Here is a 26588-nt window from a genome sequence, read left to right as displayed (position 1 = left end):
CAGAACACTGCACACAAGGGTAGTCAACTATCTGATGCGGTGTAAGGTATTCTTGGATCTCTGGGTGATTTTGCATCAGATCAGCAAGAATGCCTGACTCCCAGTTGTTGTAGAAAAGCAGCTTTGAAAGGACTGCCCTCTTCCCCATCTCTAAATTATAATGCCAAGATGAAGAAAGTCTGGGGTAGCCAGGGCTAGGACTGTGCACACTGTTCGTGTCTTGTGCGCAAAAGCAATGGTACAGCTACATCAGGTACATGTGCTGAAGTCCACAGCTCCTCTGCACAGGAGGCCCCAAGCAACCACCCAGAAAGCAGTCCTGGTATTGGGACCTGGGCCAGCAGGACTTATTGGAATGGCATTGGGAGCTACGACATCCTTTCTTCTGGTGTGCTTGGGGTCAGCAGAGATCGCCTTTTGGAGATCACTTCTAAGCCAGTCTCTAATTACAAAGTGATTCAGAATTCCCCCTTCCCTCCCACTCAGCAGCTCTTGAATTGGAGGATTTGTTCAGCCTGAACTGGTAGCTGTTATTTGGCTAGGCCTGAGGAGTAGCAGAAAATCAGGTTGGAGAGTTTGAATAGAAAAAGGAGAAGAAAGCCAAACTGGGATCTCAGGGAAAAAAGAAAAAAATCCTATTTAGTTGAGTGGGAGCCAGAGGTCTAGTAGGCTGGGAATGTTGTGAACCCTCATCTTTGAACTGAGTGTGAATAAGCCTTCCATGAAAGAAGCACCACAAGCCTTGAGCATCTTCTTTCTCAGGAAGCTGAAAACTGACTGATTAATGTTGCCCCTGGAACTCCTCACCTCCTAGAAGAAGCATAACATTTTGTTCTTATCTCTAAAAGCGTGTTATATTTTTGAGCCAGCTGGCTATGCATGTGGTTATTGATGCACTTTTTATTAATTTACTTGAAAGGATATTATCTTCTTTGGTAACAAAAGGAAATGTATCTGGCATTAGGACAAGAGAAGCATTATATTTTGTGTAATCATTGCTAAGCCAAAACTTAAGTGAATTTAAAAGGCAAAACTTCACACTTTCAGACAGAGATGCTATGAGGGTAGACAAAGAGGGTTTTGAATGAATATTTAGTCTAACATATCAGGAATATACATGCACTTACACCATGGAATGGTGGAAGTGAAGAAAGAAGAGGGATATTATTTGCATGCTGCGCATCATGGAGAAAGCTAGGAAGTTCCAGAAAAACATCTACATCTGCTTCCTTGACTAGGCTAAAGCCTTTGATTGTGTGGATTACAACAAATTGTGGCAAGTTCTTAAAGAGATGGGAATACCAGACCGTCTTATTTGTCTCTTGAGAAATCTATATGTGGGTCAAGAAGCAACAGAGAAAACTGGACATGGAACCACTGATTGGTTCAAAATTGAGAAAGGAGTTCAGCAAGGCTGTATACTGTTGCCCTGCCTATTCAACTTATATGCAGAGCACATCATGAGAAAGGTGGGGCTAGATGAATCACACGTTGGAATTAAGATTGCCAGGAGAACGATCAACAACCTCAGATATGCAGATGATACCACTCTAATGGCAGAAAGTGAAGAGGAACTAAAGAGCCTCTTGATGCGGGTGAAGGAGGAGAGTGCAAAAGTTGGCTTGAAACTCAATGTTAAGAAAACTAAGAGCATGGCATCTGGTCCTTTCACTTCCTGGCAAATAGATGGAGAAGAAATGGAGGTAGTGACAGATTTTTTTTTTCCTGGGCTCCAAGATCACTGCAGACGGGGACTGCAACCAAGAAATTAAAAGACTCTTGCTCCTTGGGAGGAAGGCTGTGGCAAATCTAGAAAGCATACTAAAAAGCAGAGACATCACCCTGCCAACAAAAGTGTGTATAGTCAAGGCTATGGTTTTCCCAGTTGCAATGTACGGCTGTGAAAGTTGGACCATGAGGAAGGCTGAGTGCTGAAGAACTGAGGCCTTTGAATTGTGGTGCTGGAGGAGACTCCTGCGAGTCCCATGGACTGCAAGGCAATCAAACTGGTCAGTCCTAGTGGAGATCAACCATGACTACTCTTTAGAAGGCCAGATACTGAAGATGAAACTCGAATACTTTGGCCACCTAATTAGAAGGAAGGACTCACTAGAGAACACCCTAATGCTAGGAACAATTGAAGGAAAAAGTAGGGGATGACAGAGAATGAGGTGGCTAGATGGAGTCACTGCAGTAGTTGGCGTAAGCTTGAGTGGACTCTGGGGGATGGCGGAGGACAGGAAGGCCTGGAGGAATGTTGTCATGGGGTCACGATGGGTCGGACACAACTTTGAGATTAACAACAACAACAACTGAAAGTGGGAACATTCAAAAATTATTAACTCCAAGATCTAATATTAACTAGCTGCACCACTGCTCAAATCAAGTTTCTGGGTTAGAAATTCTTTAATTCTTAGAGTACTTCTCAATAAAGCATTGAGTGTGCAAATCCCTACCTCAAATAAAGGATTTAGTGGGAGGGGAGCATCTTCCATTTGTAACCCTCCTACAAATTCTCCCATCTTCCTTCAGAAGATCAAAAAATAAAAAATCCATTAATGATGGAGAGACAAAATAGCTTCACATCCTGTTTTTGATAGCAACTATAATTTTCACTAGACTCTGGTCGATGGCTCTCAAGGTCCAGGTAAAAAGCAGAGAAGGTTTCATAAGCCTAAATGTCTTACACATGTCTAAATCCTGATTTTGAGGGTGGGAGACAGCCTCACCCAGATTTATCCATTCACACCTGGGCACTGCTTCATAATCCCCAATGTCTGCTGTTTGAGAAACCTGCCTAATCTCACCTGATATTGAGTTAGTGCTGAATGGATATGATTGCATGATTGAAATGGTTGGCCCAAGTTGGTAAATAGGTGGGAAAATTAGAGGACTGGGTTCAAAGAACAAGATAATCTGCATTCAGGGGTAGAATATGACTTCAACATGGGTTGTTGAAAAGTGGATTATAGGGTTGCCTGAACCTAGCAAAGATAGCAATCCATGGTGGACAGCCCAAAGTTCACAACCCAAAGGAAACCATCAGTTCTCCTCAAGGGTTTTTCTTGATTAACACAGCGTGGGTTGTTAGTGCAGCCAGATTCAACCAACCAGACAACCTGCATTTATGTTGCTTGTTTCTTTTATTGTTGTGATTTTAATGGTATCTTTAATTTGTTTGTTTTGAGTTGCATTTTTATGAAGATTTTGGTCTTATTCTAGAAAGGTAGGATATAGAATCAGTAAATATATTTTGGGAATGGAAGCCAGTTTTCTGAATGATTTTATCTATTTGTTTATTTGTTTGTTTATTGCATTTATGTGTATACCATCCCAATAGCCCAGAGGGCTCTCTGGGTGGTTTACAAACATTAAAACCCCAAATACAGTGCCCAATCCTAAACAAATAAATAAATTGGCTACACAATGACTGAGTACAAAATAACATGGTTAAAATGAATTAAATAAATATACCATTAAAATTAATTAACTTTAAAATATTGGTTAAATAAAAAGGTCTTGACCTGGCACTGAAAAGCATATAATGACGGCGCCAGGCAGACTCCTCTAGGGAGTGTATTCCATAGTTGAGGCGCCACTGCAGAGAAATCTCTCCTCTGAGTACTCTGTCTCCTAACATCTTTCAAAGAGGGTCCCTGGAGGAGGGCCTCTGTTGCCGATCTTAGGGGGGTGGGAGTGCATATAGGGAAAAAGGCGTTCCTTTAGGTATCCTGGTCCCAAGCCATTTAGGGCTTTATAGGTAATAACCAGCACCTTGAATTGAGCCCGGACTTCAATGGGAAGCCAGTGGAGCTGATAGAGGACTGGACTTATATGAGAATAACAACCAGTCTCTGACAGCATCCTGGCAGCTCTATTTTGCACCTTCTGAAGTATCCGGACCTTCTTCAAGGACAGCCCCACATTTATCAAACCCACAGGTCTGAGCTTAAAAGGTGAGTGAAAGGGACAACTTTTAGGAATGTACAAGAGGAAGCTGAGGTACTGAAGTTGTGTTTCTTGAGGAGGAAGAACTAATCGGATGTGGGGAAAGGGCCACTCCATAAGGCTATGCCAGGAAAGGAATGTGTCTTGAAAGCAAGAGAAGAAGCAAAAAGCAAGTGTTAGAAACACATTGAGGAGATGATGTGCTATGTGTCAAGAGGAGTACAAGGTGAGTAGCAAGGACCCAACCCAAGAATACCTGGGAGGTAGGCAGGGCTGTGAAAGGAAGGGAGAAGGACAGAATAGGAAGTCAAAGGAGGCATTTTGCTAAGTGCTGTCTGAGGTTCAGCCTTCTCATTCACTCCAGTGGCAACTGAAAGTCAGGTCAGGGGCTTGACTGCCCAGCCTGCTCACATGCCCACCTGACCTATGGTCAGTAAGGGAAGTAAACCCTCATTAACACTGCTAGAAGCCAGGAACCATCCAGAAATAGTTGATGCAGCCCTGGTGCTCCACCTCTGCTGGCCCCACGGTGTGCTTGGGACCCACTGCATGTGCAATGAGGCTTTTGCACTTCTAAAGAAAAGCCCGCAAAAATGACTGGGAATGTTTATTTCCACATCAGGACAGATCTGTGGAGCTTCCTTCTGTGAATTCTTATGACCTGTGCCATTCCAGAAACGTGTGCTTCTGCTCCTCTTGAATTAATCTCAGAACTGGCAAGTTAACGTATTTGCTTCCAAGACTCAACAATCTATCTCTGTTTCTCCATAGATGACTGGAAGATACTGGAAGAACCAGACTGCAGTGAATGGGTTCATTTTGTTGGGATATCAAGAACACCCCATTCTCCTCTTTATTTTCTTCCTAGCAACATACATGGGAATTTTATTGGGCAATGGCTTGATTGTAATGGTCACAACATGGGATTCTGCTCTGAGCTCCCCAATGTATTTCTTCTTGCGCAGTCTCTCAGGACTGGAGATATGTTACACCTCAGTCACCCTGCCGAAAATGATGGCCAACCTGCTCTCAGGAAATCACTCCATCTCTCTGCCAGCCTGTGCCTCACAGATGTTCTTCCTGCTCTTCCTGGGTGCCACAGAATGCTTCTTGCTGGCATCCATGGCCTATGACCGCTATCTTGCCATCTGCCTGCCACTCCGCTACATGATAATCATGAGCCATAGACTGAGGATGGGGCTGGTGACCGGCTCCTTCTCCATCAGCCTCCCCATGCAGTTGTTGCAAATTGGGCTCATCTTCTCCTTGCCTTTTTGCAGGTCCAATGAGATTGACCACTTCTTCTGTGACATCCCGCCAGTACTCAGCCTGGCATGTGCTGACCTCTATGCTAACGAAGTAGCTGTGTATACAGAAAACTTCCTCTTTGTCATCATCCCCTTTTTTCTCATCTTGGCCTCCTATGTGTGCATCTCCAAGACCATACTGCGCATGCCATCCACCATGGGGCGCCAGAAGGCCTTTTCCACTTGCTCCTCCCACCTCACTGTGGTCATCCTCTTCTATGGCTCTGCAATGCTTGTGTACCTGCAACCCAAGACACCTGACTCTGTGAAGGTGGACAAAGTGCTGTCCCTACTCTACACAATCATCATTCCTCTCTGCAACCCTCTCATTTACACCCTGAGGAACAAGGAGGTGAAGGCTGCCCTTAAGAGGCTCTTTCAAAGCAAAAGACCATTTGAAATAGGCGCAAGTAGGGCAGATTGAGTCCACCCGCACAGCCTCACTCATAATAGTGCATAGCATTGATATATTGTAGTATATTAGTGTATTAGCATTGGTATCAAAGTGCCCAATAGCTCTATATGGTAAAGGAGCATGGCTTTTCATATTGCATATGGAGGAGGGGAGCTGAGGCTGAGAGACTTGGCTAATGCTGCCTCATTTCATGACCATGGGTCTGGAGGTTCAGTGCCTCTCCAGAACTGAATCTGAGCCCAGCTGAGACACTGGCCACTCCACTCCAGAGGGTATCCCCAGGGGCCCCTAACACATCCATCCTCCTATTAAACTTAGCCTTCAGAGATCACTGAGCCCCTTGATGTGATCACTGCTTCCTCCTCCTCCTCTTCCTCCTCTGCTTCAGGAGCTTTTGTTGAGTTTTCAATAGCATTTATTTTTTATTTATAATTTCTATTTGATTTTTATAGTCTTTCAACAAAAGCAAACATCAGTGTAAAACCACTGAGAGTAGAAAACAAGAGCAAAAATGCAACAGGAGGAGCTATGTCCAGCCTATAGCAGATCCTGTAGAGAACTGTCCAAGGTGCTAGTCATTTCTGTCTTGCCAATAGTTGCCTGCTGCTATCAATTATCTTGAGTGCCTGACTGACTGAGGTCCTGCTATCTCTGGGACCTAACACCATCCAGGATATGTGGTGAGCACACAGCAGAGATCAGCACACTGGGGACTTCCTGATCCTAAAGCTCTGTCTCTTAGGATCTGCTCTGTATCTATTATCCTGCCCTTTAGTTTGTTCAAAGTCCACTTTGTCCAAATGTTGCAAATATATGCCCATGCCTGAAGTCAAAAGAAAGATGATAATCTTCAGCTGGCCAAGTTGCTATGAGAAGGGAACCTTACTTATTGGAAGGGCAGATGTGACATCACAAGGAGTGCACAGATTCCTGGACTTTTTCTCCCAGAACCAAGTCCCTTTCTTCTGTAGCATGGTATCCCCAGCTGTATGGAACTAGATAGTCACTTTCTACTACAGTCTGCAACAAGGAGATGAGCTTTTCTAGGACACATATAGTCATTTTCTTGTTCTCTTTCACATTTCTTCCCTCTGGTTTTCTCTCTTTTCTCAAATTTGTTTGTCTTCTGTTTTTTCCATCTCCTGCTCGTGGTACAATGCTATTTCAGTCTGCTGAAAAGTAAGACCCACTGGATACAATGGGAATAATCCCAGATAAGTGAGTATAGAAATGCAAAATGATGGTTGGTAGAAGGAAAAAGAATGGGCAGGTTTCCACCATCCCCTGGAAAAGAAGTCATGGGGGCCTCTTCTCTCCACCTGTGCTGGTAACAGGCCACAGATTGGCCTAATTCCACTCCTGGTGCAGGAGTTGCTGGGTCATCCAAGCCTGACACAGTGCACAGTTGGGGGGGGGGGGTTGAAACTGCCCAGAACTTGTCCAGGGTCATTCCTTACTCACTCACCTGGGAGTAAAACCTATAGAACACAAATGGGATTTACCTGAGAGATGTGCAAAGTATTGCTCTGTCACTCTCTCTCTTTCCTACCACCTCTCCCATTTTTTCCTTAAAGGTGATGCCAGCGCTGGTTCGTTCCCAGGCACCAGGGGAGATTGCTCCAAGGCTTATCCAGCACAGGGTCCAGGTGTGGTTTCCCCACAAAGGAGAGAAGACCTGACACAGGCACCTGAAGACAAAGAGGGCCTTCAAAAAACCAAAGAGGCAGCTTACACAGGGCCATGCTAATGAGGCTGTATTTTCATAGAATCATAGAATAGTAGAGTTGGAAGGCGCCATGAAGGCCATCGAGCCCAACCCCCTGCTGTTGCAGGACATCAAGCTACACCATCCCACTCAGATGGCTGCCCAGTTTCTTTTTGAATGTTTGAGTGTGGGAGAGCCCACCACCTCTCTGGGCAGCTGGTTTCACTGTCGCATTGCTCTGACAGTGAGGAAGCTCTTCCTGATGTCTGGCCTGAATCTGGGTTGCCGCAACTTGAACTAATTATTCTGTGTCCTACACTCAGCAAGACGAGATCTTGACCTTCCTCTTTGTGACAACCTTTGAGGTACTTATAGAGGGGTATCATGCCCCTCCCCCCAGTCTTCTCTTCTCAAGGCTGAACATGCCTACTTCTCTCAGTCTCTCCTCATAGGGGTGTTTCCAAGCCATGGATAATTTTTGTTGCCCTTTCCCCCCCCCCCTTTGTTTGTCTTTTGCCACTGGTGTGTTGTTTGGACTGCTTATTGTTGTGTGCTCAGAATTCAACCACCCTATTTACTATCCTGTACTTTTTTGAGAATACCTAATAAATCTTTTACCCTGTTTTCACCAAAGCGTCAACTGTCTGCTTTGGGGGTGAAAGGGGGAGGCTCTCAAGGGGGTGCACCATGTTTTGGTCACACTGCACTGTTTCAACACCACGTTGCATGCAACATGCTGAACACAGTCTGAAACTTAGCCATGTTCACCTAAGCGTACAAGGGAGCTGCCGAGCAGCCCCACACAAGAAACCCTGCTGGAATCTTGGCCAGTCATCCCCAAGGGACTGAGAACATCTGAGAGCTGGGGAGCCTCGGTTGGTTTTACTTTCAGCAGGGGCAGCCAGTACCAGTTGGCACCAATGTACCATGCCTTGGGACCATACAGGAACACCTCAGTTACCATTCCACCGCCTTGAGCTGATTGCCAAGCTAGTACTGAGCCTTACTGTTGTTAGTTCAACAGTGTTGACATCCAGGAATGTGTTCCTTTTTTTAGGATTGTTTACTTTCCTTTTTTAGGATTCAGAAAAACAAACACACCAAAGAGTAGTGGCTGAAGATTTTATTAAGCAGGAACAAGTTAAAAGAGCAAGAAAGCAACACACTACAGGGTTATCATTGCAGCAAGCAAATACAGAGCAAAATTATACATATTATGTCCTTCCAGTCACTGGGAACCTCTCTAAGAATCTGTGAGGAACAAGCTTGAATGGGCTTTTATGCAACACCTCCTCCTTGCATCAAGGTTCTGACCTGGGAAGGTCTCAGGGCCACATGTGCTCATATTAAACCCTCCTGCATCCTTGCTTTGCTCCAGTGACTTTGGGGATGTTTATACACTCTTGTAAACCAAAAGGATGACTTTTGTAACAACTGGCTATCCCTGAGATCTCAGCAGAGGCTGTCTCAAGATAAACAATAGCTTCTCAAGCTGAACAGTCTCAAACATATAAGTGACTGACTGTAATAATGAGAGTCAGTCTCATTCAGAATTAGAAGAGAAAGCATTGCTTAGTCTAAAACAACAGGCCTAACTGGAAGTCTAGTGCACAGAAAGAAGCAATTTTTGCTGGCCTTTCTCATTTCCACCACAGGGTGTTCAAACCCTTACTGCAGAAATGGGGATATTGCTGTCCTTCAGAATGCAACTCCCATCAGCCCTAGCCAGTATAACCAAGAGTTTGGGATGATGGGATGTGTAGTCCAATGTCTTCTAGAGGGCCACACGTTCTCCATTTCTACTTTGCTGTGTGAAAGTCAGAAGGTGCTCGGGTTGCCACTGAACAACAGCAGGTCAGTGGGAGAAACAGGAGGTGGAGTGGTCATCAAAAGCAGGAGTGAGTTTGATTAATAATAGGCAGAAAATGATGAGGGACCTCTTTTTCACAAGTAGGACAAAGCATGTTGGGTTTTGACAGGTCAGGGGCTGGACTTTAGTGAATTGGGAGTCAATACAACATTTTAAGCCCCCTTGAGCTCAACTCAAAGTACCTGGTTTGTTCAATAGCATACCTGAAAGCAAACATGAAACAAAGAAACATAGAAACAGAGTGTGTCAGAAGGGGCCTTCTGGGCCATCTAGTCTGACCCCCAGCTCCAGCCAGCTCCACTCATGGCATGCCTACTATGTATATGTCCAGCCTATCCTTAAACACTCTCACTGATGGGGCCTCAACCACCTCCAGTAGAAGCACATTCCATACCCTAGGGATCCTGTCAGGAAGTATTTCCTGGCATCCACCCTAAATCTTGGTTCCCTGATCTTTGCTTCATGGACAGAAAAAAATATTTGATGGTTCGCAGCCCTAGGGGCCAGTTGTATCTTCCTGTTCTCCCAAACATGCAGAGCCTACTACATGTTAAAAGTTTTTCTTTTTGTTTTCATCTTCCGCTCTTTGTCTACCACATTTCTTCCTCTGGGACCTCCACAACTAGCTAGCCTTTTCCCTCCTCTGCATGAATAACCACTCTACAGATACCTTGGGAAGGTGTTTGCCATTTAACGCTGCACGCAGAAGCCCATAGCTTTGTTTCTAGCAAGAGAAAAGAGCACAGAACTGGGCACAGGAGTACCTTGGTCGCAAAGAAGGTAAATATTCTTCCTTCCCTGTGACACTTAAGTAGAATTGGTTAGAAAGCAGGGAGTCCACAACTTTAGGGAGTGCAAAAACCTTTCATCTTCTTTCTTACTGCAAAAAGTTCATGAGGAAACAAAACATGGAATGCCTGCCTGATGACTTCTGAAGGTAGCACAAGGAGCCCTTTGTCTGGAAGTATTCCTAGATTAAAAATTAGCCTCACTTTCTTCCAGTTCATCAAACTTAGATGCATTCATTGCGAGACAGAAATGAAACTTTGCTGAGGAACTAATTCCCTGTGGAGGAGACATTTACCTCACAATGAGAGAAATCTAAATTAGTAGACTGAATTATTGCATAAGAGATATTTCTTTCCATTCTATTAGAAGCTCAGGGGTTTTTTTGTTTGTTTGTTTGTTTTGGCTTAATGGATTAATAGTGGGAATGGTAGGAAGGGTGTGTAAATGATTTGCGGAGCTCTGCTTTTGAGATCAAAGCACTGGCTGGGAAATGTTTTGAAGCTACCAGCTCCATCCCACCACTAAAGGCTGGATCAGGAATCCCTGGAACACCGAACCTCCTAGATTCCTACTACTTCAGCAGCAACAATTTTCCAAGAGCAAGCACAAATTTAAACAAAAAGCGCAGGTCAGTCTTGAATGTTAACATGGTAAATGTTTACATACCTTCAGATGTACATTAGCATGCCTTCCCCTGAACTTCCAGTCTAAGACATTCATGAGCTTACCACTCTGTAGTGAAAGTGTCACATGTTCCTTTCTAGTGCATTATCTATGTTCTGATGAATCAAGTGACCTTAGTAGGTGGCAGAGCTAATAATTTGCTGGAATGGTTTCAAGAAAGTTTAGTTCTAGGCCTGTTGTGAACCACCCAGGCAGCTTTGGATATTGGGCACTATAGAAATGAAATATGAATGAACAGAGATGGTGGTGGTGGTGGTGGTGGTGGAAATGGAGCTTTTCAAACTCCATGTAAATTGGCTTGCTTACTTACTTTGTGAGCCTTGTGGTGGCTGATTACAGATTGGGGAAAGGAGTGGGGTATCTCCCTGAAGGATCCTAGGGTACATCACACTCAGCGAGTGACACAGGTGTTTGTGTGTGCCCGCACATGCTGGACAGTCCTGTACAGAGTGAATTGTTCATTTATGTTCAGAGTACGTTAAACCTCCTCAGATGTCCTGTTTACCTGCCTCTGTTCTTTTGTAGATGAATATTGAGCAGATCAGACACTGGGGGAACCAGAGTGCTCTGAATAAGTTCATCCTGCTGGGACACCATAAGCACCCTACCTTCCTCTTCATGGCTTTCCCGGCCATCTATCTGACTATTCTACTAGGCAATGGTCTGATTGTGGTGGTGACAACATGTGACCCTGCCCTTCAGACCCCCATGTACTTCTTCCTGAGAAGCTTATCAGGGCTAGAGCTGTGCTACACCTCCATCACCCTTCCCAAGATGATGGCCAGTCTGGCTACTGGGAACCGCTCTATTTCCCTAAAAGCCTGTGCCTCACACATGTTCTTCTTGCTTTTCCTGGGTGGGACCAAATGCTTCTTATTGGCAGCCATGGCCTACGATCGCTATCTTGCCATCTGCCTGCCTCTGCGCTATATGACTGCCATGAGCCATAGGGTGCAGGTGGGGCTGGTGACCGGCTCCTTTGCTATCAGCTTTCCAATGCAGCTGGTGCAGATTGGGCTCATCTTTTCCTTGCCATTCTGTGGCTCCAATGAGATGGACCACTTCTTCAGTGACATCCCACCAGTACCCAGTCTAGCATGTTCTGATCTCTACACTAATGAGCTGGTCATCTACACTGAAAATGTGCTGTTTGTCCTGGCTCCCTTTGTGCTCATCTTGACCTCGTCTGTATATATTACTAGGGCTATACTGCACATGTCATCAGCCGCAGGACGCCAGAAGGCCTTTTCCACTTGCTCATCTCATGTGATTGTGGTCAGTCTCTTCTACGGCTCTGGAATCTTTGCCTCCCTCCTCCCAAAGACTCCTGACTTCACGAAAGCTGACTAGCTACTTTCTCTCTTCTACACAATCATCATTCCGCTTTGTAACCCCCTTATCTACACCCTGAGGAACAAAGAGGTAAAAGCTGCCCTCAAGAGGCTCTTAAGTAGTAAGTGACCCTTTGACATGGGCATGGACTTGAGAGCATCAGCTAATACCTCCCATCCTTTCAATCTGTCCAAAATACCTCCCACACGCATGCTTAGTGTTTGTTTTGCAGAAACAGGCCTCAATAAGAGAGGGAAAATGGGACAGTAAGATCCAAGGCAGCAGCTTTCGTTGTTTGTTCATTTTGAGTGTATTCTTCTTCTGTGGTCTGGTGGGCAACATAAGTTTCTATTTCAAGCTACATTTCCTCATGGGTAATTTGCTGGGGGCCACACAATGGCAGTAAGTGGGGCAAAGCCAGCAACAGACAGGTTCAGAGCCAAGGGTTGTGATAGGCCACTCTTTCCCCCTCTGTTCCTGCTTCTTCTCAAATGCTGCTGCAATGCTGATCAATTTAAGTTCTATTCTCAGGGGCAGAACATGCAGGCTCCAGAGCTGAATAGGGTCAGGGCATAGATCTGTCCATGGGTCTCCACAGCATGCTTTGCCAGGCCACTGACAAGAGCAAGGCCCAAGCATCTGAGGGAGTCCACTGCAAACTGGGAACACGGACCCTTCCCCTTGCCCCCATCACAAATTCATACCACCTGTATAATTTCATAAGGAAAGAAAACTACCTATTTTTGTTCTGCACTTACATTTTCTACCATTCTGAAATCTGAAATTATCATGATCCACACAGGAGCTTTTCTACCAGCACCCAAATACCTGTCACTTATGGCAGGAACTATATCAGCCAGCCAGCCAAAAAGGGGAAAAAATCTGGCAATGCTTGCTGACTTGCTTTGGAAACCTTTTAATAAAACCACTGAATTGCCAGTTTGGAAATGAGTCCCCCAAGCAGGTCAGGTGCCAAGGGTCTTCAGAGGGGGCACCCGCACCCAGCCATGGTCCTCTGAGTAGCAGCCACTTGGAGTTCTCCCTCCTCCAAAATGCAACTTGCTTGTTCTGGCCACCGAGAAGAGGAAAAGCAGGATCCACCAGCAGATAAGCCAATACATGACAGCCCCAGTGAGAAAGTGGGCGAAGGGCAAAAGGATCTGGGAACAGAAGAGGGCCTTTGAGGGCCATTCTTGCCCAAAGACCCTCGGAAACCTGGAGCTGGCGCTCCTCGAGGGGCTGAGTAAAGTTCACGGGTGCGTTCCGCTTCCAAAGTGGGCTTTAGAAGCCCCGCTCCGGATCTTTACAGAATGTGTTAGCATATTTCTGAGCACTAGGGGGAGCAGCAATCCAATACAAATGAATAACTTCTCCCAGAGTACATTGCAGAATTTCTCACGCTGCCGGCAGCAGCTGAGCGGTGGAGGCGAGGACCGGTGCTGGGAAAACATCTCGTTTTTCGGGAACTCAGCTCCACTGCAGCAGATAATAGGAATTAAACAGCTCTTGGACCTCCGGCCAGGAAAATCCTTTTCAAGTAAGTGCCCCTAGAAATCTTTTTCATACTGCACTATTGTATTTTATTTAAAACATTTCTATGCCACCCCATTCGCCGAAGCCTCGGGGTGACTCACAACATAAATTAAAATATAATACATTAAAAATATAAAACAAATTAACAATATAAAATAAGTTGCCCTGGCCAGATAAAATAAGCAAATAATATTAACAATTAAAATGACGTTTAAATAAAAAGGTCTTGACCTGGCGCCGAAAAACAAATAACGATGGCGTCAGGGGGACCTCTTTGGGGAGCGCATTCCATAGATTGGGTGCCACCGCAGAGAAAGCCCTCCTCCGAGTACCCACCCTCCTAATTTCTTTCACGGAGGGTTCCTGGAGAAGGGCCTCTCCCACAGATCTCAAGGGGTGAGCGGGCGTATATGGATGTAAGTGCTCCTTCAGGTAACCAGGACCCAAGCCGTTTAGGGGTTTATAGGTCATCACCAACACCTTGAATTGGGCCCGGACTTCAATGGGAAGCCAGTGAAGCTGACGGAGGACTGGAGTCATGTGAACATAACGCCCCGTCCCCATCAGCAGCCTGGCAGCTCTATTTTGAACCAATTGAAGTATCCGGACCGTCTTCAAGGGTAGCCCCACATAGAGCGCGTTACAGAAGTCAGGACGGGAAGTCATCAGCACGTGTGTCACTGTCGCCAGGCAGTCATACTCCAGGTAGGGGCGCAGCTGATGGATCAGCCGAAGCTGAAGGAAAGCGCTCCTTGCCACTGCTGTCACCTGAGCTTCCAGTGAAAGCTCCGGGTCGAGGAGCACTCCCAGACTGTGGACCTTGTCCCTAAGAGGGAGTGCAACCCCATTCAGGACTAAGTTCAATTCACCCTCTCCGAAGCCCGATCCGCCAATCAACAGGACCTCCATCTTGTCTGTTAACACTGTGGTAACACTGTTAGTCTGTTGCAGCAAAAGCTATAATGACACCTGTGGCATCTTAAAGGCAAACAGATTTCTTACAGCATAAGCCAGGGGTGGCCAGACTAGCTCAACAAAAGAACCACATATAGTCAATGCCAGTAAATGTTTGAGACCTACAAGCAGGTGCTAGTAGGCAGCGATGGCAGTGGGGGGCAGTGAGCAGCAAGCAGTCCCCCCCCCCCGCCCCCCAGGTATGCACAACAGCGAGCAGTGACCCGCAAAATAGACTCAAAGAGCCGCATGCAGCTCCTGGGCCTTGGTTTGACCACCCTGGCCTAAGCCTTCATTTGCTGCAGTTTATCTCTTGTATGAAGTGTAGGAGTCTCCGTAGATACCTGATGACATAGACTACAACCCATAAAAGCTTCTGCTATCATAAACTGGTTAGTCTTCCAGATATGACAAAACTGTTCTTTTCATATGCAATTCTGGAATGTAATTCAGGTAACCTAAAGGGGGCTTAATGAAACTCCAGACAACAGAGAATATTTATTATTATTTATTATTATCTTCATCTCACCTTGTTTTCTTTTGCAAGAAACCCAAGTCAGCTTACATGGTCCTTTCCAGTTTTATCCTCACAACAACTCTGTGAGGTAAGTTAGGTTGAACCTCTCAGCCAGAACATCACTGGTAGCAGCTGAAATCTGATAAATAAAATGACACTAGGTAGACATGTCATGAGCAGAGTTGGCTGGAGACAGGGGTCAGACTAGATAGTCTGAGAGACCCCTTCTGATTTGCTCTGTTTCTGTGTTTCTATGAAAAATGGATGGGGAGGGAAGATGATATTTTGTGTGTTCCAAGCATAATAGAGCACCTGTCCTCACCTTTAGTTATTAAATCAGAAAGGCTGCTTATCTCCATTGGTCAGGCCATGTTGCACAGCCATCACTTCATGGCAGACCGTATTCCTGCAGTGACACGGCTGTTTGTCAGAAGCTCAGCCCTTTTCTTGGGAAGCCAAACACTTTCAGGAATACTTTTATTGACCTGAGGCACAGCTGCTATTCTGCAGTAAGATGGAAGTAAGATGCACGTTCCAACATGTCCCACCTTGTTTGGTTTTATTGTAAGTCCTACATTTTTGAGTAAGTGTGTGTGTTACAGTGACTGTGTATGAACTGCCAAGAAAGAGAAAATGTTTGATTCAAAAAAGAGCATGCTAATTTGCATCAGATTACTTGTGGCAATTTATATGAATAGATGCATTTTTAAATGACTATTTAATGGAAATAGGTAGTGCATCTCAGCTAGTGTAAGCAACTGAGACCAAGTGATCTGTGTGCATGTCTATTTAGTCTGTCCTGTTCAGATGGATGGGCAACTTCAAGGCTTTCCATACTTATGGCCCTTGCATAGGACAGTCTTTCATACAGAGGGATGTCCTTGCCTTCCTTCACTCTTTACGGATGTGCACGTGTATGTGTATAAGTGTGTGTGTGGGATGCATTAGAAATCTATTTGTGTTCACTTTTGATCAGGAATTACTCAGGTTGCATCTTCCGAACTGAACATTTCAAAGATGTGTACAATTGATGCATACATTTGGGAAAATGCACAGAAAAATATGCACAGCTTTTTTGTATGAAAGAGAAAAAAAACAAAGCTTGCAATCTGATAAAGAAGAAGCTTCAAGATATAATTTAAAGAACCTGAATGATTCACACACCTCTCTCAGTATTACCACAGCCTTCTTCAAATAAGCTTGAAGCTTATACAGTGGTACCTTGGCTCACAAACTTAATCCGTTCCACAACTCTCGTTGTGAACCAAATTGGTTGTGACCCAAGCCAAATTTCCCCATAAGATTCAATGTAAATAAGGTGTGTCTCAGGGAACAGGCATCTCATCAAAAAGCAAATCTTGGGCCTGGATGTAATGCTGGGTGTCTTGTAGGAGGCATCCTGGCAGTGGGCAAATGCATCACATGGGGTACTTAAAACTTATTTTAGGGGCTCAAATGCCTTTGTTTCCTTTTTCATGACTAGAGCAGCATGGAAAGAATGCAAGTTTTTTCATTTAATCTTCTTATAACATACACAGCCAACCCCCCTGCCCCAGGTCCACCAGACTTCCCAGGGCAGTGATAATTATTAAAATAAATCAAGAATGGGCTGTAATCCTGAACATACTTTCTGGGGAGTAAGTCCTACAGGATACCAAATGGGAATGAGTATTCTTATTCATAGGCACAGTCAATGTGGGGATTGATTGAGGGGAGAACGCTAAATTAAGTGCCCTCTGCAGCCTCCATTTTAATTATGCTTCCAGTTGATTATGGAACATCAGCACTTCAAGGGCCTGAGTGTGGAAAAGGCCCCAGAGAAAGAGCAGGCCCACGAGAACAGCAGCGCTGGTGTTCGAGAGACAGATGCCCACACTGGTGGCTGTGTGCTTTCCCATGTTGTTTTGGATCCAGTCCATATAGGAAGTGACTCGGGTGTAGACCCCAGGTCGGTTGGACTGAGAACAACCCAACCCAAAGCTCACCACTCCAGCCAGGAACCAGGTGCCATTCAGCTTGCAGGCCAGGGGTCCTCCAGAGTCACCCTAGATGGAGAAAAGAAGGCAATGGGGACCACTTCTCTCTTGAGAAATGACTGTTAAAAACGTCTGACATTTAAACTGACAGTGTGAATGTGATCCACTGACATTTCTTCCTGGAATGTGTTCTACTTAGGAGATGGCCCATCCTTGAAAAGGAAAAATGATATTTTACACACACACACACACACACACACACACACACAGAGAGAGAGAGAGAGAGAGAGAGAGAGAGAGAGCGAGCGAGAGAGAGAGAGACTGTAGTCCTGTGGTACTTACATCTTTAGGGTTTCCATATTGCTTTAGAGCCAGGGATCCAAAAGCTCCAGTCTTAAGATCCCCAGAAGCCCCTTGTGGCTTATGCAGATTTCCCTTCCTTGCTCCCATCCTTTGAATGAGGCTTTTAACAAGGCTCAATTGGTGGCAAAGGGGGCTTGTAAAAGCCTAATTACAGTGAGGGACAGTTACAGGAGTTGGAGAGACTTACTGTGACTACTCTTGGTATGACCAGGGCCACTGCCTTCTGTGTTATTCACCACTCTTCTTGATTTTACTTGGGATGCTGAGAAAATGTCTCCCTTTTTCCACACTATGTGTCTCAGAACAAAAACCCAAATGAGGTCTTTCAAAAGCCTCATTTTAGTGACCAGAGAGACTCAAGACCTCCCTCCCTCTCTCTCTCTCTCTCTCTCTTCACATGCAGACCACCTTAGTGAAGTGAAACCTCTCTTGAATAACTGACAGTCTTAGACTTAAGATACCAGAAACCCAACGTCTCATACTAAAAACAGGTTCTAGTTTAGCCCTGTCATGACTAGTCCTGCAATCAGGCAGAGAGAAGTGGCTGCCTCCAGTGACAAACATGGAGACTGGACAAGGGTGAGATGGTGGGAGACAGCATTACGTATACAGTGTGTCCTGCCCCATGGCCTGCAAACTAGTCTGCTGCCCTCGGGTGAGGCAGGAGGCAGTATCTCCTCTCCAGTGTTGAAGTAAAAGTCACCATCTTGTAGGGTTCGATGCATGGAAGAGAGAGGCACCATGTTGCCCTTTGCTCTGGCGGCAACATGTCTTAAAACTTACTGTCAGCCTCTCGCTCTTGCCTTCCTGGAACACAACCACACACCTAATATCCCCTGGAATGATCCCCAATGGTTACCTGGCAGGAGTCCTTCTTTCCTTCTGCGTACCCAGCACAGATCATGTCATCGTAGATCAGCCTGTACCCCTCTGGCACCGTCTCAGTGTCACTGCTGCTGTCCGAGTCATTGTGGTACATTTTGTCACACTCATCTACATCTAGGATTGGTATCTCCAGCTCCTGCAGGGTCCGAGTAGAGAAGGGGGCTGGTGCAAGAAGAGGGTGGCACTGAAATTGAGCAGACTTGATAGCAGTGAATGTGGGTTGTTTATTGCCCCTGGCCCTTCGACAGTCTCAAAACAAGCCATGTCACTGACATTCGATTGTCCAGTTCAAAATAAACTGGACAATCTGCTTGTAACTCTTGAATATATTCTGAATTGAGCATCCCTCAAGAGCAACAAAGTCCTGCACTGCCTTAAAAGTTAGGAAATTTGTTATGTGATAAACACTACCTTAATAAATCCGCTAGTCTGTGAAATGCCACAAGATTATTATCATTTTTCCTGCAACATGAGCAACCACCTCAAAATTATTTCCTAAAGAAGTTCTTAAAATGAGGATATGCCCATTCAAGAGCTTTCCAGGCAAGCCTCCTTGTGCCTGCGGTTCCTTGCAGGTGCAACTTGACTCTCTCTCTCCAGGGGCCAGTTGGAGAGTCTAGCTATTCTAGTCCAGACTTCTCCAGTCTGGTGCCTTTCATTTCCCAGCAGGTTCTGCTAGAATGACCAGAAGCAAGGAAAGATGAGAGATGTTGTCAAGAACATCTGAAGAATACCCATTTGGGGAAGACCGCCCTAGCTCTACCTTCTTATTTATAATTATTAATCCATTTTCCTATTTCAGATCAGATATGATTCCAAACAAAGCTTGTGCCCCCTCCTCTGTCCTGCAGCTCCAGTAACACTTTCCCACAAAGCATCATCACCATGCATAAACCTTCTGCAGACCAGGCCTCAGGGGATCTCCGTATGTCCCAAAAGCCTTTCCTGCAGTTGTCTTAAATGGCTTGCTTTGATCTATGACCCACTTGTTTGTCTTTCTGTCAGTCCAGGGTATTCACAAAGATCTCCTCCAGCACCATGTTTCGAACACAACAATTTCCTACCTGTCAGCTTTCTTTTGAAGATCCTTTTTGAATAGGTTAAAAAGTATCGGTCCTAATACAGAACCCTGTGGGACTACACTCGTTATGTGCTTCCATTAGGAGAAATTGTCTGAGATAAATGGGCATTTAAAGACAGTTAAACTAAGTATTGAGCAAGAACTTACAAAATTTTGAGCTATGCTTTTTGCAGGCAGGAGACTTGCTTGCTTTTAAACAGGCATGCTTACTTGTGAATAGTATTTGGGGTGCTATTTGAAAGTGCTGCAGATTCAGTCCTGCTCACCTCTGAACAGACACACAGAAGTTTTGATCTGCTTATGTCAGAGTAGGCATAAAATAGTAATAATCACATCCAGCCCTACACACTTGGCCCTGCCTAGAGGTGGAATATGGCCCCAGAAACATTCTTATTTTGCAGTTTGGCTGCCAGGTTGGAAACATGTCACCACCCCTACCATAAATACATACTTGATCTAACAAGACTCCAACTTCATTCTTACCTTCTGGGTAGAGGTTGCCCCAGCCAGTAACCCAGCATGACATCCCCACAGGGAAGGGCTCAGGGTCTGAAGTACTGGGCAGACATATGGGCAGGATGGTCCGGGAGAAATTTACTGGCTCCACCAGCCGCACCAGTGCAATATCAGCACTGAGCCCGTCTCCAGCATAATACGGGTGCACTATTATCTGTCCAATGGCAGATGAAACCATGGTGTGTGCAGGTTTGGGGAGCTCATACTCCCCCAGATGTACTCGATATACAGACGGATTCAGTGGCCTGTGGAGCCAAAGAGACATCAGCGTCTTCTACACTGGAAAGCCTGGGTTCAGATTTGAAGTTCACTAGGAAACCTTTAGAAAGACACTATCACCTGGCTTAATCTAACCTAGGGCTGTGGTTGGGCTTGGGTGGCCTGGTAGTGGCTAAACATTTCATACACTAAGGAACATCAGATCACAGCCAAGCTGATTCAGGTTTGCATTGGTGTTGATGGCATTTAGAAATTCAGATTAAAAGTAATAAATTTGGTGACTAAGTTGTACATTTTCAGTTAAATACATACAGTATTGATAGAATACTTTTTCTGAGTGCTGAAATAAAACTTAGTTATATAACCGAATTTAGGCTGCAATCCTATATCCACTGACCAGGGAGTAAGCCCCAGTAAACATTATTTATTCTGAGTAATCATATAGCATTGCACTTTAGGTACATTCTCCCAGCAATGCCCACATCAGTCTTGTATGTTAAGCACATCTTATTATTCCCAGGGAGAAAATTCTAAGGCTAAGAGATTAGCCACCCATCAGGTTCACAGTGAAACTGCTATTTGAAGCATGAATGACTCATAGCACATGTTTGAATCATGATACTTCATCACATAAATTATAAACAATGCTGATTATGTTGTCAGCATGGCGGTTCCTATTAGAGCAGTAAATTACATTTGTATCTCCCATTGGAATGTTGATAGTTTCTATGACATGAACAGATACACTTGTAAAGGTAAAGGTTTCCACATGACATTAAAGTCCAGTCATGTCTGAGTCTTGCAGGAGGTGCTCATCTCCACTTTCTAGCTGAGAAAGCCAGGGTTTGTCTGCAGAGAGTTTCTGTGGTCATGTAGCCAGCATGACAAAAAACCAAAGTGCACGGAACGCTGTTACCTTCCCACCAAAGTGGTACCTTTTTATCTACTTGCATTTGTATGCTTTCGAACTGCAAGGTTGGCAGGAGCTGGGACAGAGTACGGGAGCTCACCCCATCTGCAGATTCAAACTGTCGACCTTTCGATCAACCAGCCCAGCAGCTCACCAGTTTAACTCACTGTGCCACCGCATCTCAGAGACACTTATAATCAGCCCTAACTCCAATTGTTCCTTCACTGGAGAAACATTTTTCAGGTTCACAAATAATTTCATCTTGGATTCCTCACAAAAGGCAAACAAGTGGGGTATAAATGCAATGTGATAATAATAAAATCTAATAGCACTTTACAAATTTTGCATTGCAAGCAACATGGCACTTATCTACTACAGAATTCTGTTGAATTGCCCATGCTGCTATCTCTCCGTCTTTGCCTACTAAGATGTGCATGGACATAACTATAAGCCCCATACGTAATTCTAAGCCAGGAAGGGCAAGGGTCTAACCTCAGTTCTTCAAAGATTCTGTTCTCATCCTTGGGCTGTACAAATTGAAATGTATCTATTGTAACTGAACAAACAGGAGCCAGAGTTACATCCCCCAGTCCTGTACTGCTTCTTGGATCCAAGATGGCATGGGCATTATCACTTTGATCACAGTGTTGGGCACATGGGTAATAGCAGGCTATCAAACAATTACCTCTTCTTGTTATCCAGACTATAAAAGACTTCTGAATAACCCCCCCTAAAAAAAAACTTCACTGGGCAACTCTGAGAAGACACAACAGTGGCAGAAAAGTGTTCTACCTGTGGTGCCTTCATTGCTACTCAGTAGGCTTTCAAATGAGGTCTAGTCTATGTTTTTACAACACTTGTTTGAGGGGTTTTGCCTTCTATTACTGTTGTTTATGTGCCACTTGTTTCATTGCCTGCAATTCCCTAGATAACCATGGAGCTCATTTGGCTACATTCCATGGGAGAAGGTGCTCTGGGGTAACCATATTAACCTCCCAGCCCATTGTGCCGTTCCAGAGATCAGCCAGGGCTTCAACAGAATTGCCTGCCAAGGTGACAGGAAAATCCACAAGCACTGTCAGAAGGCTATCTGGATCCATCAGATCTCCTTAAGAGATATCCTGCTCCTGCAGAGGGTTCAAGTCCTAGGAAGTGTAAGTCCACCCAGGTAGTGGTCTGTCCATGACAATGGAACTCCAAAAAAAGCTCCTCCACCTTCAAATGACCATCACCCCATCTGGCATAGAAAACCAGTCCAAAGTGTTCCCTGCTGAATGAGTGGGATCTGGTACTCATTGGACAGAGCCATGGAGGACATGAATTCTTTAGCCACTCCTGACAAAGTAGCCTCAGCATGTGGCTGAAGTCTCCCAAAACCAACCCTGAGTGCTCAGAAAGTTTGATGTTTGAGCAGCAAGATAAGCGATACACCAAAAGAATCTCTTTTCTACCTAAGGCCACACATCCTTAACATGATGTCTTCTACTCACCCATCAAAGCAGTGAGCAGCTGTCACCACCCATTGAGATGAGACAAGGCTTCCACCACACACATGTAGTCGGTTTTCCCGTATGCTGACCTGCCATGGCCACTCCCCTTCATCAGCCTTATGCCCTCCCACGATCCGAAGTGAGTGCACTTTGGGTCGGCCACAGACTGCAGAGGAACGGAAGAGAAAGAAGTTGTGGGCAAAAGTGAAAACAGGCTGATGAACATCAGCACGCAAGCATTTTCATAACACATGTAAAACACAAAGAAGTAAGTTTGCACAAGGCCCACACATTGTGAAATATGAGGTACAGACTCAGAATTGTTCTTGTTTTAGATGTTTCTGTGGGATTGTAAAAGGGAAGAAAATAACAATTTACCACAGAGTTCTTGTTCCACTGACAGATCACTCGGAATGTTAAAAATGCAGTCTGTTTTAAAATGTAGTTAGAATAACAAATATAAAATTTAGATTTGGCTATTTTCATTTTAAACTAGGTTTTTTAAAAACTTGTTTGCAAAGTAAAATCAATTATAATGATATACATCAGAACAACAGGGATAATTAGAATGAGAGAATAAATAGAATGGAAGGATAAAGAGTGGGGAGGGGAGAAGGTGGGTGGTGTGGGGGGGGAAGCTAGGCTGACTTAGGATAAGTGAACATATATGGGTGAATTAAAACTAGACAGGAAGTAGAGAAAGAACACATACAGTTGTGAACTGATGGATGACATAATTAATAAATGACCGTACTTTTTATTATTATGTATACAGGGAACCACTTTCTGATCATTTTATTCTGGATCAAGTAGGGACTAGATAGGTATGTGGACAGGTGTTTTTAGTAGCTGCATATATGTGGTATTATCTTCCACTGGGGTCCCACCAAAACCAGAATCTAGACATTTTCCAGGAAAAAAAAGCTGTTCTTTATCTGTTGGACCAAGTTGTTTATGGTTTTCAATACCTTTTTCAAATGTTACCTGCCATGTGTCTGAAGGGCAATATGGGTCATAACTGGAAATAATTGAAGCAAAGCTAATTATACATCACTTACCTGTTGTGGGCAGAAAGAGAATGACAAAGATGTACAAGATGTAAGCAGATGGGTGTGGATCAAACAACAATGGAGTGGTTAGATTGTTACACAAAAATGTTTAGAGAAATAAATCAGGGAGTTCTTTGAAGAAAGGTAGGTATTTATGAAGAAAGAAAAGATATGACGATACTCAGGGGACTTTTGTCTAGAAGTATTTTGGCCTCTCAGGCATACCTATCCAAAGCTTGATCACATCCATATACAACCCATATGATTTCTCTCCTGTGACAAATGTGGAAGTGGTGGAGGGTTGTGGACAAACAGGAAGATCTGTTTCGTTTGGGTATGAGTTTGCCCCCCACAGCACACTTCCCCTCTCTGGTGTATATACTTCATGTTTCCAGCTTTGCTCTACAATGGAGCACATACAAATGTGTCCTTCATCAACTGGCAAACCAGTGTTTATCTTATTTATCTAAGTCTTTTCAGGCTGCTCCAAAAAAACAAAACCCAGAAATGCTTCCAAAGCAGCTTACAAATGATCAGTAAAATAAAACCGTTCCTGCCTACAAAATTGCAACCCAAAAAGATAGGGCAAAAAAATGAAAGGAACACCACGGGGCAGGGGGGGGGGGGGGGGAATGGTAAGACTGATGAAAAAAAAAATCTTGCTTTGCTGCCTGTTTCCTGAGATAGGGTAATAAAAATTGAGCAGCCCTGATGTTCTTTCATCCTGCCGCTGTCTTCCTTGTTCCTGCTCTTGCCCCACAGGACAGTTTTTGTCAGATAGCCCTGAGGGGCAAATGGGGGGGGGTGTTGTGCCAGCTGTTTCCCCCGCTATTTGCTCTTTAAAAGAGTAAGAGAATCTGAGCAATGGGGAGGGTCACCCAGACACATATGGGTATCCCTGCAATCCAGTGTGTGTGTTGTGTGTGTCTTTGGGTGTGGGTGTTTGGGTATCCACATGGGTATCCACCATTCATTCATGTGCACTGTGCACCACAACAGAGCAGGTCCCTGCTCCAAACTTACAAACTTACACTCGATATGGGGAGTTAACACAGGAACAGCAGCAACTGGAAGCAGGGTAAATAGAGATGGAATGAGCGTTTGTTTCGGATGCATGTAATTATTCTTAGATACAGACCAAGTAACTTTTCTATCTCCATATAACTGCAAGGCTCTTCTCATTCCATCATTATGCTGGATTGTCTCTTGCAAGATATGTTTTCTTACCTTTCTGAGTAGTATTTTCAGCATCTGTAAATGGAAAAAATATGGGAGTCAGGATGGAACAGGAGAGGGAGTTGAGAAAGAAGACAGAAGTTGACCACTACAGCTTTGCACTGCTCCTGACTCACAAAGTATGATCTACAATGAAGGCAGGGGATCTTCAAAAATGTAGTCAGTGGAGAAAGAAGGCTCAGCCCAGGGCATGGCTTGCCAAGCAAGAGCTACAGAGGAATGCTAAAAGGAAACTTCTCATCCAGCACTGCAATGCGATCTGCCTCTGCGGAGTGATAAGAGCAATCCCAACCTCCATAAAGTTGCATTGCAGAAACGAGGACAGGGAAGTAACTCAAGACTCCCAGGGGGCCTGACAGAGACAAAAACTCTTTTAGTCAAGCTGAGAGTTAGCTATGAAGCTCATTGCACAATACAAGAAAATTCCTAAATGTTGGGTATTTAATTGCCCGAAGGGAAGTAATCCCACCTTCCATTCTCTGGAATCTTCTGCACAGATGTGCAGACATACATAATTAGGATTGCTCTCAGCATTTGGGGGCATTTACTAATGGCATGGCAGGCAAAAATTAAACAAGTGAGTTTTTCCTATCATGGCATTCCCTAAACAAGAATAGTTACACCTGCTGAATATTTGCCAGCTGTGTAAAGAGACACAGCCATGGCTGAGGAATAAAGCAGTACTTAGATCTAAGAATTTGCTTTTAAAGCTGCAATTGGTATGCTGTTTATAGTAGATTTGTCATAACCAGGGATCCTTTAGAGGAACTATAGTTCATAAATTTTAGAATTAAATAATAAATAAAAGCTAATATTTAGATATCCTAGCTCCAAGATCTCGCTGTGCTAACCTACTAGAACAGCATATAGGCATCCTGGCACCCTCCCAGTGTTTTGGACTGCTATCATACCAACCCCAGCCAGCATGGCCAATGGCCAGGGAGTATGGGAGTTGTAATTTACAAGAAAAGGAGAACAGTAAGCTGTTTACCCTTGCAATAGACTAATTTTCTAGCCAGCCCCTGTCTTCCCAGAGTCCTGGTTCTGGTCATTTCATGCTTTAAAAGAGAAGCCCACTCTGAGGTTCCCCAGTCCCTATGACCTTTGCTGTGAAATTGCCCTTGGAAAGAGCTGGTCAGAGAATCCTTGCTCCCATATCCTTCTGCCCATTGTTACTTCCTTTCAGAGAGAACCCAAGAGTCCTGCACCTTTCCATTTCAATGCAGGATGTGGTGGCCCATATAGGACAGAGAACAAGCTTGTCTTCTATCTCTTGGAGAAGAGACCAAGGATTGTTCCTCTATCCTTAGCTCGCTCGCTCTCTCTCGCTCTCTCTCGCTCTCTCTCATTCTCTCATACACGTACTCACGCACACACACAGCCACTGACCTCTCAACAAAAGGAGTACAAGAACAATCTGGAAGCAGCAGAACTGTCGCATGGTCCAGGATGAGCAGTCTTTGGATCAGCCCCTTCTGATGCCAACCCAGGAAAGAGGGAAAACACTGGGACTGGGATGCTGAGGCCAGGCACCTTTTGACAGGATTGATGCACTGTAAAAGGAGTAGCTTCTTGGCGTGGTTATGTACCAAGGAGGCTGCCAATAAGCTAAACCTGAGCTCTTGAATATTGTCCTCCACACTCCACCCACATTTAGCTGGTATGGCCAGCTCAGCTGCCTACTCACCAGGAAGCCAAGCTGTCTTAACCATACCTAACTTCAGTGCCGTCACTACATGGGAAGATGAAGCTAGTGGCTTTAGGGCAATATGAAAAGTAGGGTGTGTGTGGGAGAGAGGGGGAGAGGGA

General features: G+C 44.7%; 3 protein-coding genes across 3 annotated transcripts; 2 read left to right on the top strand and 1 right to left on the bottom strand.

The window, feature by feature from the left end:
- The first annotated feature begins 4719 nt into the window (after positions 1-4719).
- Positions 4720-5679, top strand: LOC123033462 (olfactory receptor 10A7-like). Its single transcript, XM_044450066.1, has one exon. It carries the CDS (start codon positions 4720-4722, stop codon positions 5677-5679), a length of 960 nt encoding a protein of 319 aa, XP_044306001.1.
- A 5657-nt stretch (positions 5680-11336) lies between these two features.
- Positions 11337-12068, top strand: LOC123033498 (olfactory receptor 10AG1-like). Its single transcript, XM_044450114.1, has one exon. The coding sequence runs from the start codon at positions 11337-11339 to the stop codon at positions 12066-12068; it is 732 nt and encodes a 243-aa protein (XP_044306049.1).
- A 4676-nt stretch (positions 12069-16744) lies between these two features.
- On the bottom strand, positions 16745-26220 carry LOC123033461 (serine protease 33-like). The gene is made up of 6 exons (XM_044450064.1): positions 26169-26220; positions 24771-24794; positions 22495-22660; positions 19843-20120; positions 18253-18440; positions 16745-17099 (listed from the first exon to the last, which is right to left on the bottom strand). Exons 1-6 carry the CDS (start codon positions 26218-26220, stop codon positions 16809-16811), a joined length of 999 nt encoding a protein of 332 aa, XP_044305999.1. The 3' UTR covers positions 16745-16808.
- Positions 26221-26588: the final 368 nt, after the last annotated feature.

This window comes from Varanus komodoensis, unplaced genomic scaffold (genome assembly GCF_004798865.1).
Source record: "Varanus komodoensis strain SLA01 unplaced genomic scaffold, ASM479886v1 scaffold62, whole genome shotgun sequence".
NCBI lineage: Eukaryota > Metazoa > Chordata > Lepidosauria > Squamata > Varanidae > Varanus > Varanus komodoensis.
Note: the sequence above shows the minus strand (reverse complement) of the source record. Positions and strands in the feature narration are given on the sequence as shown.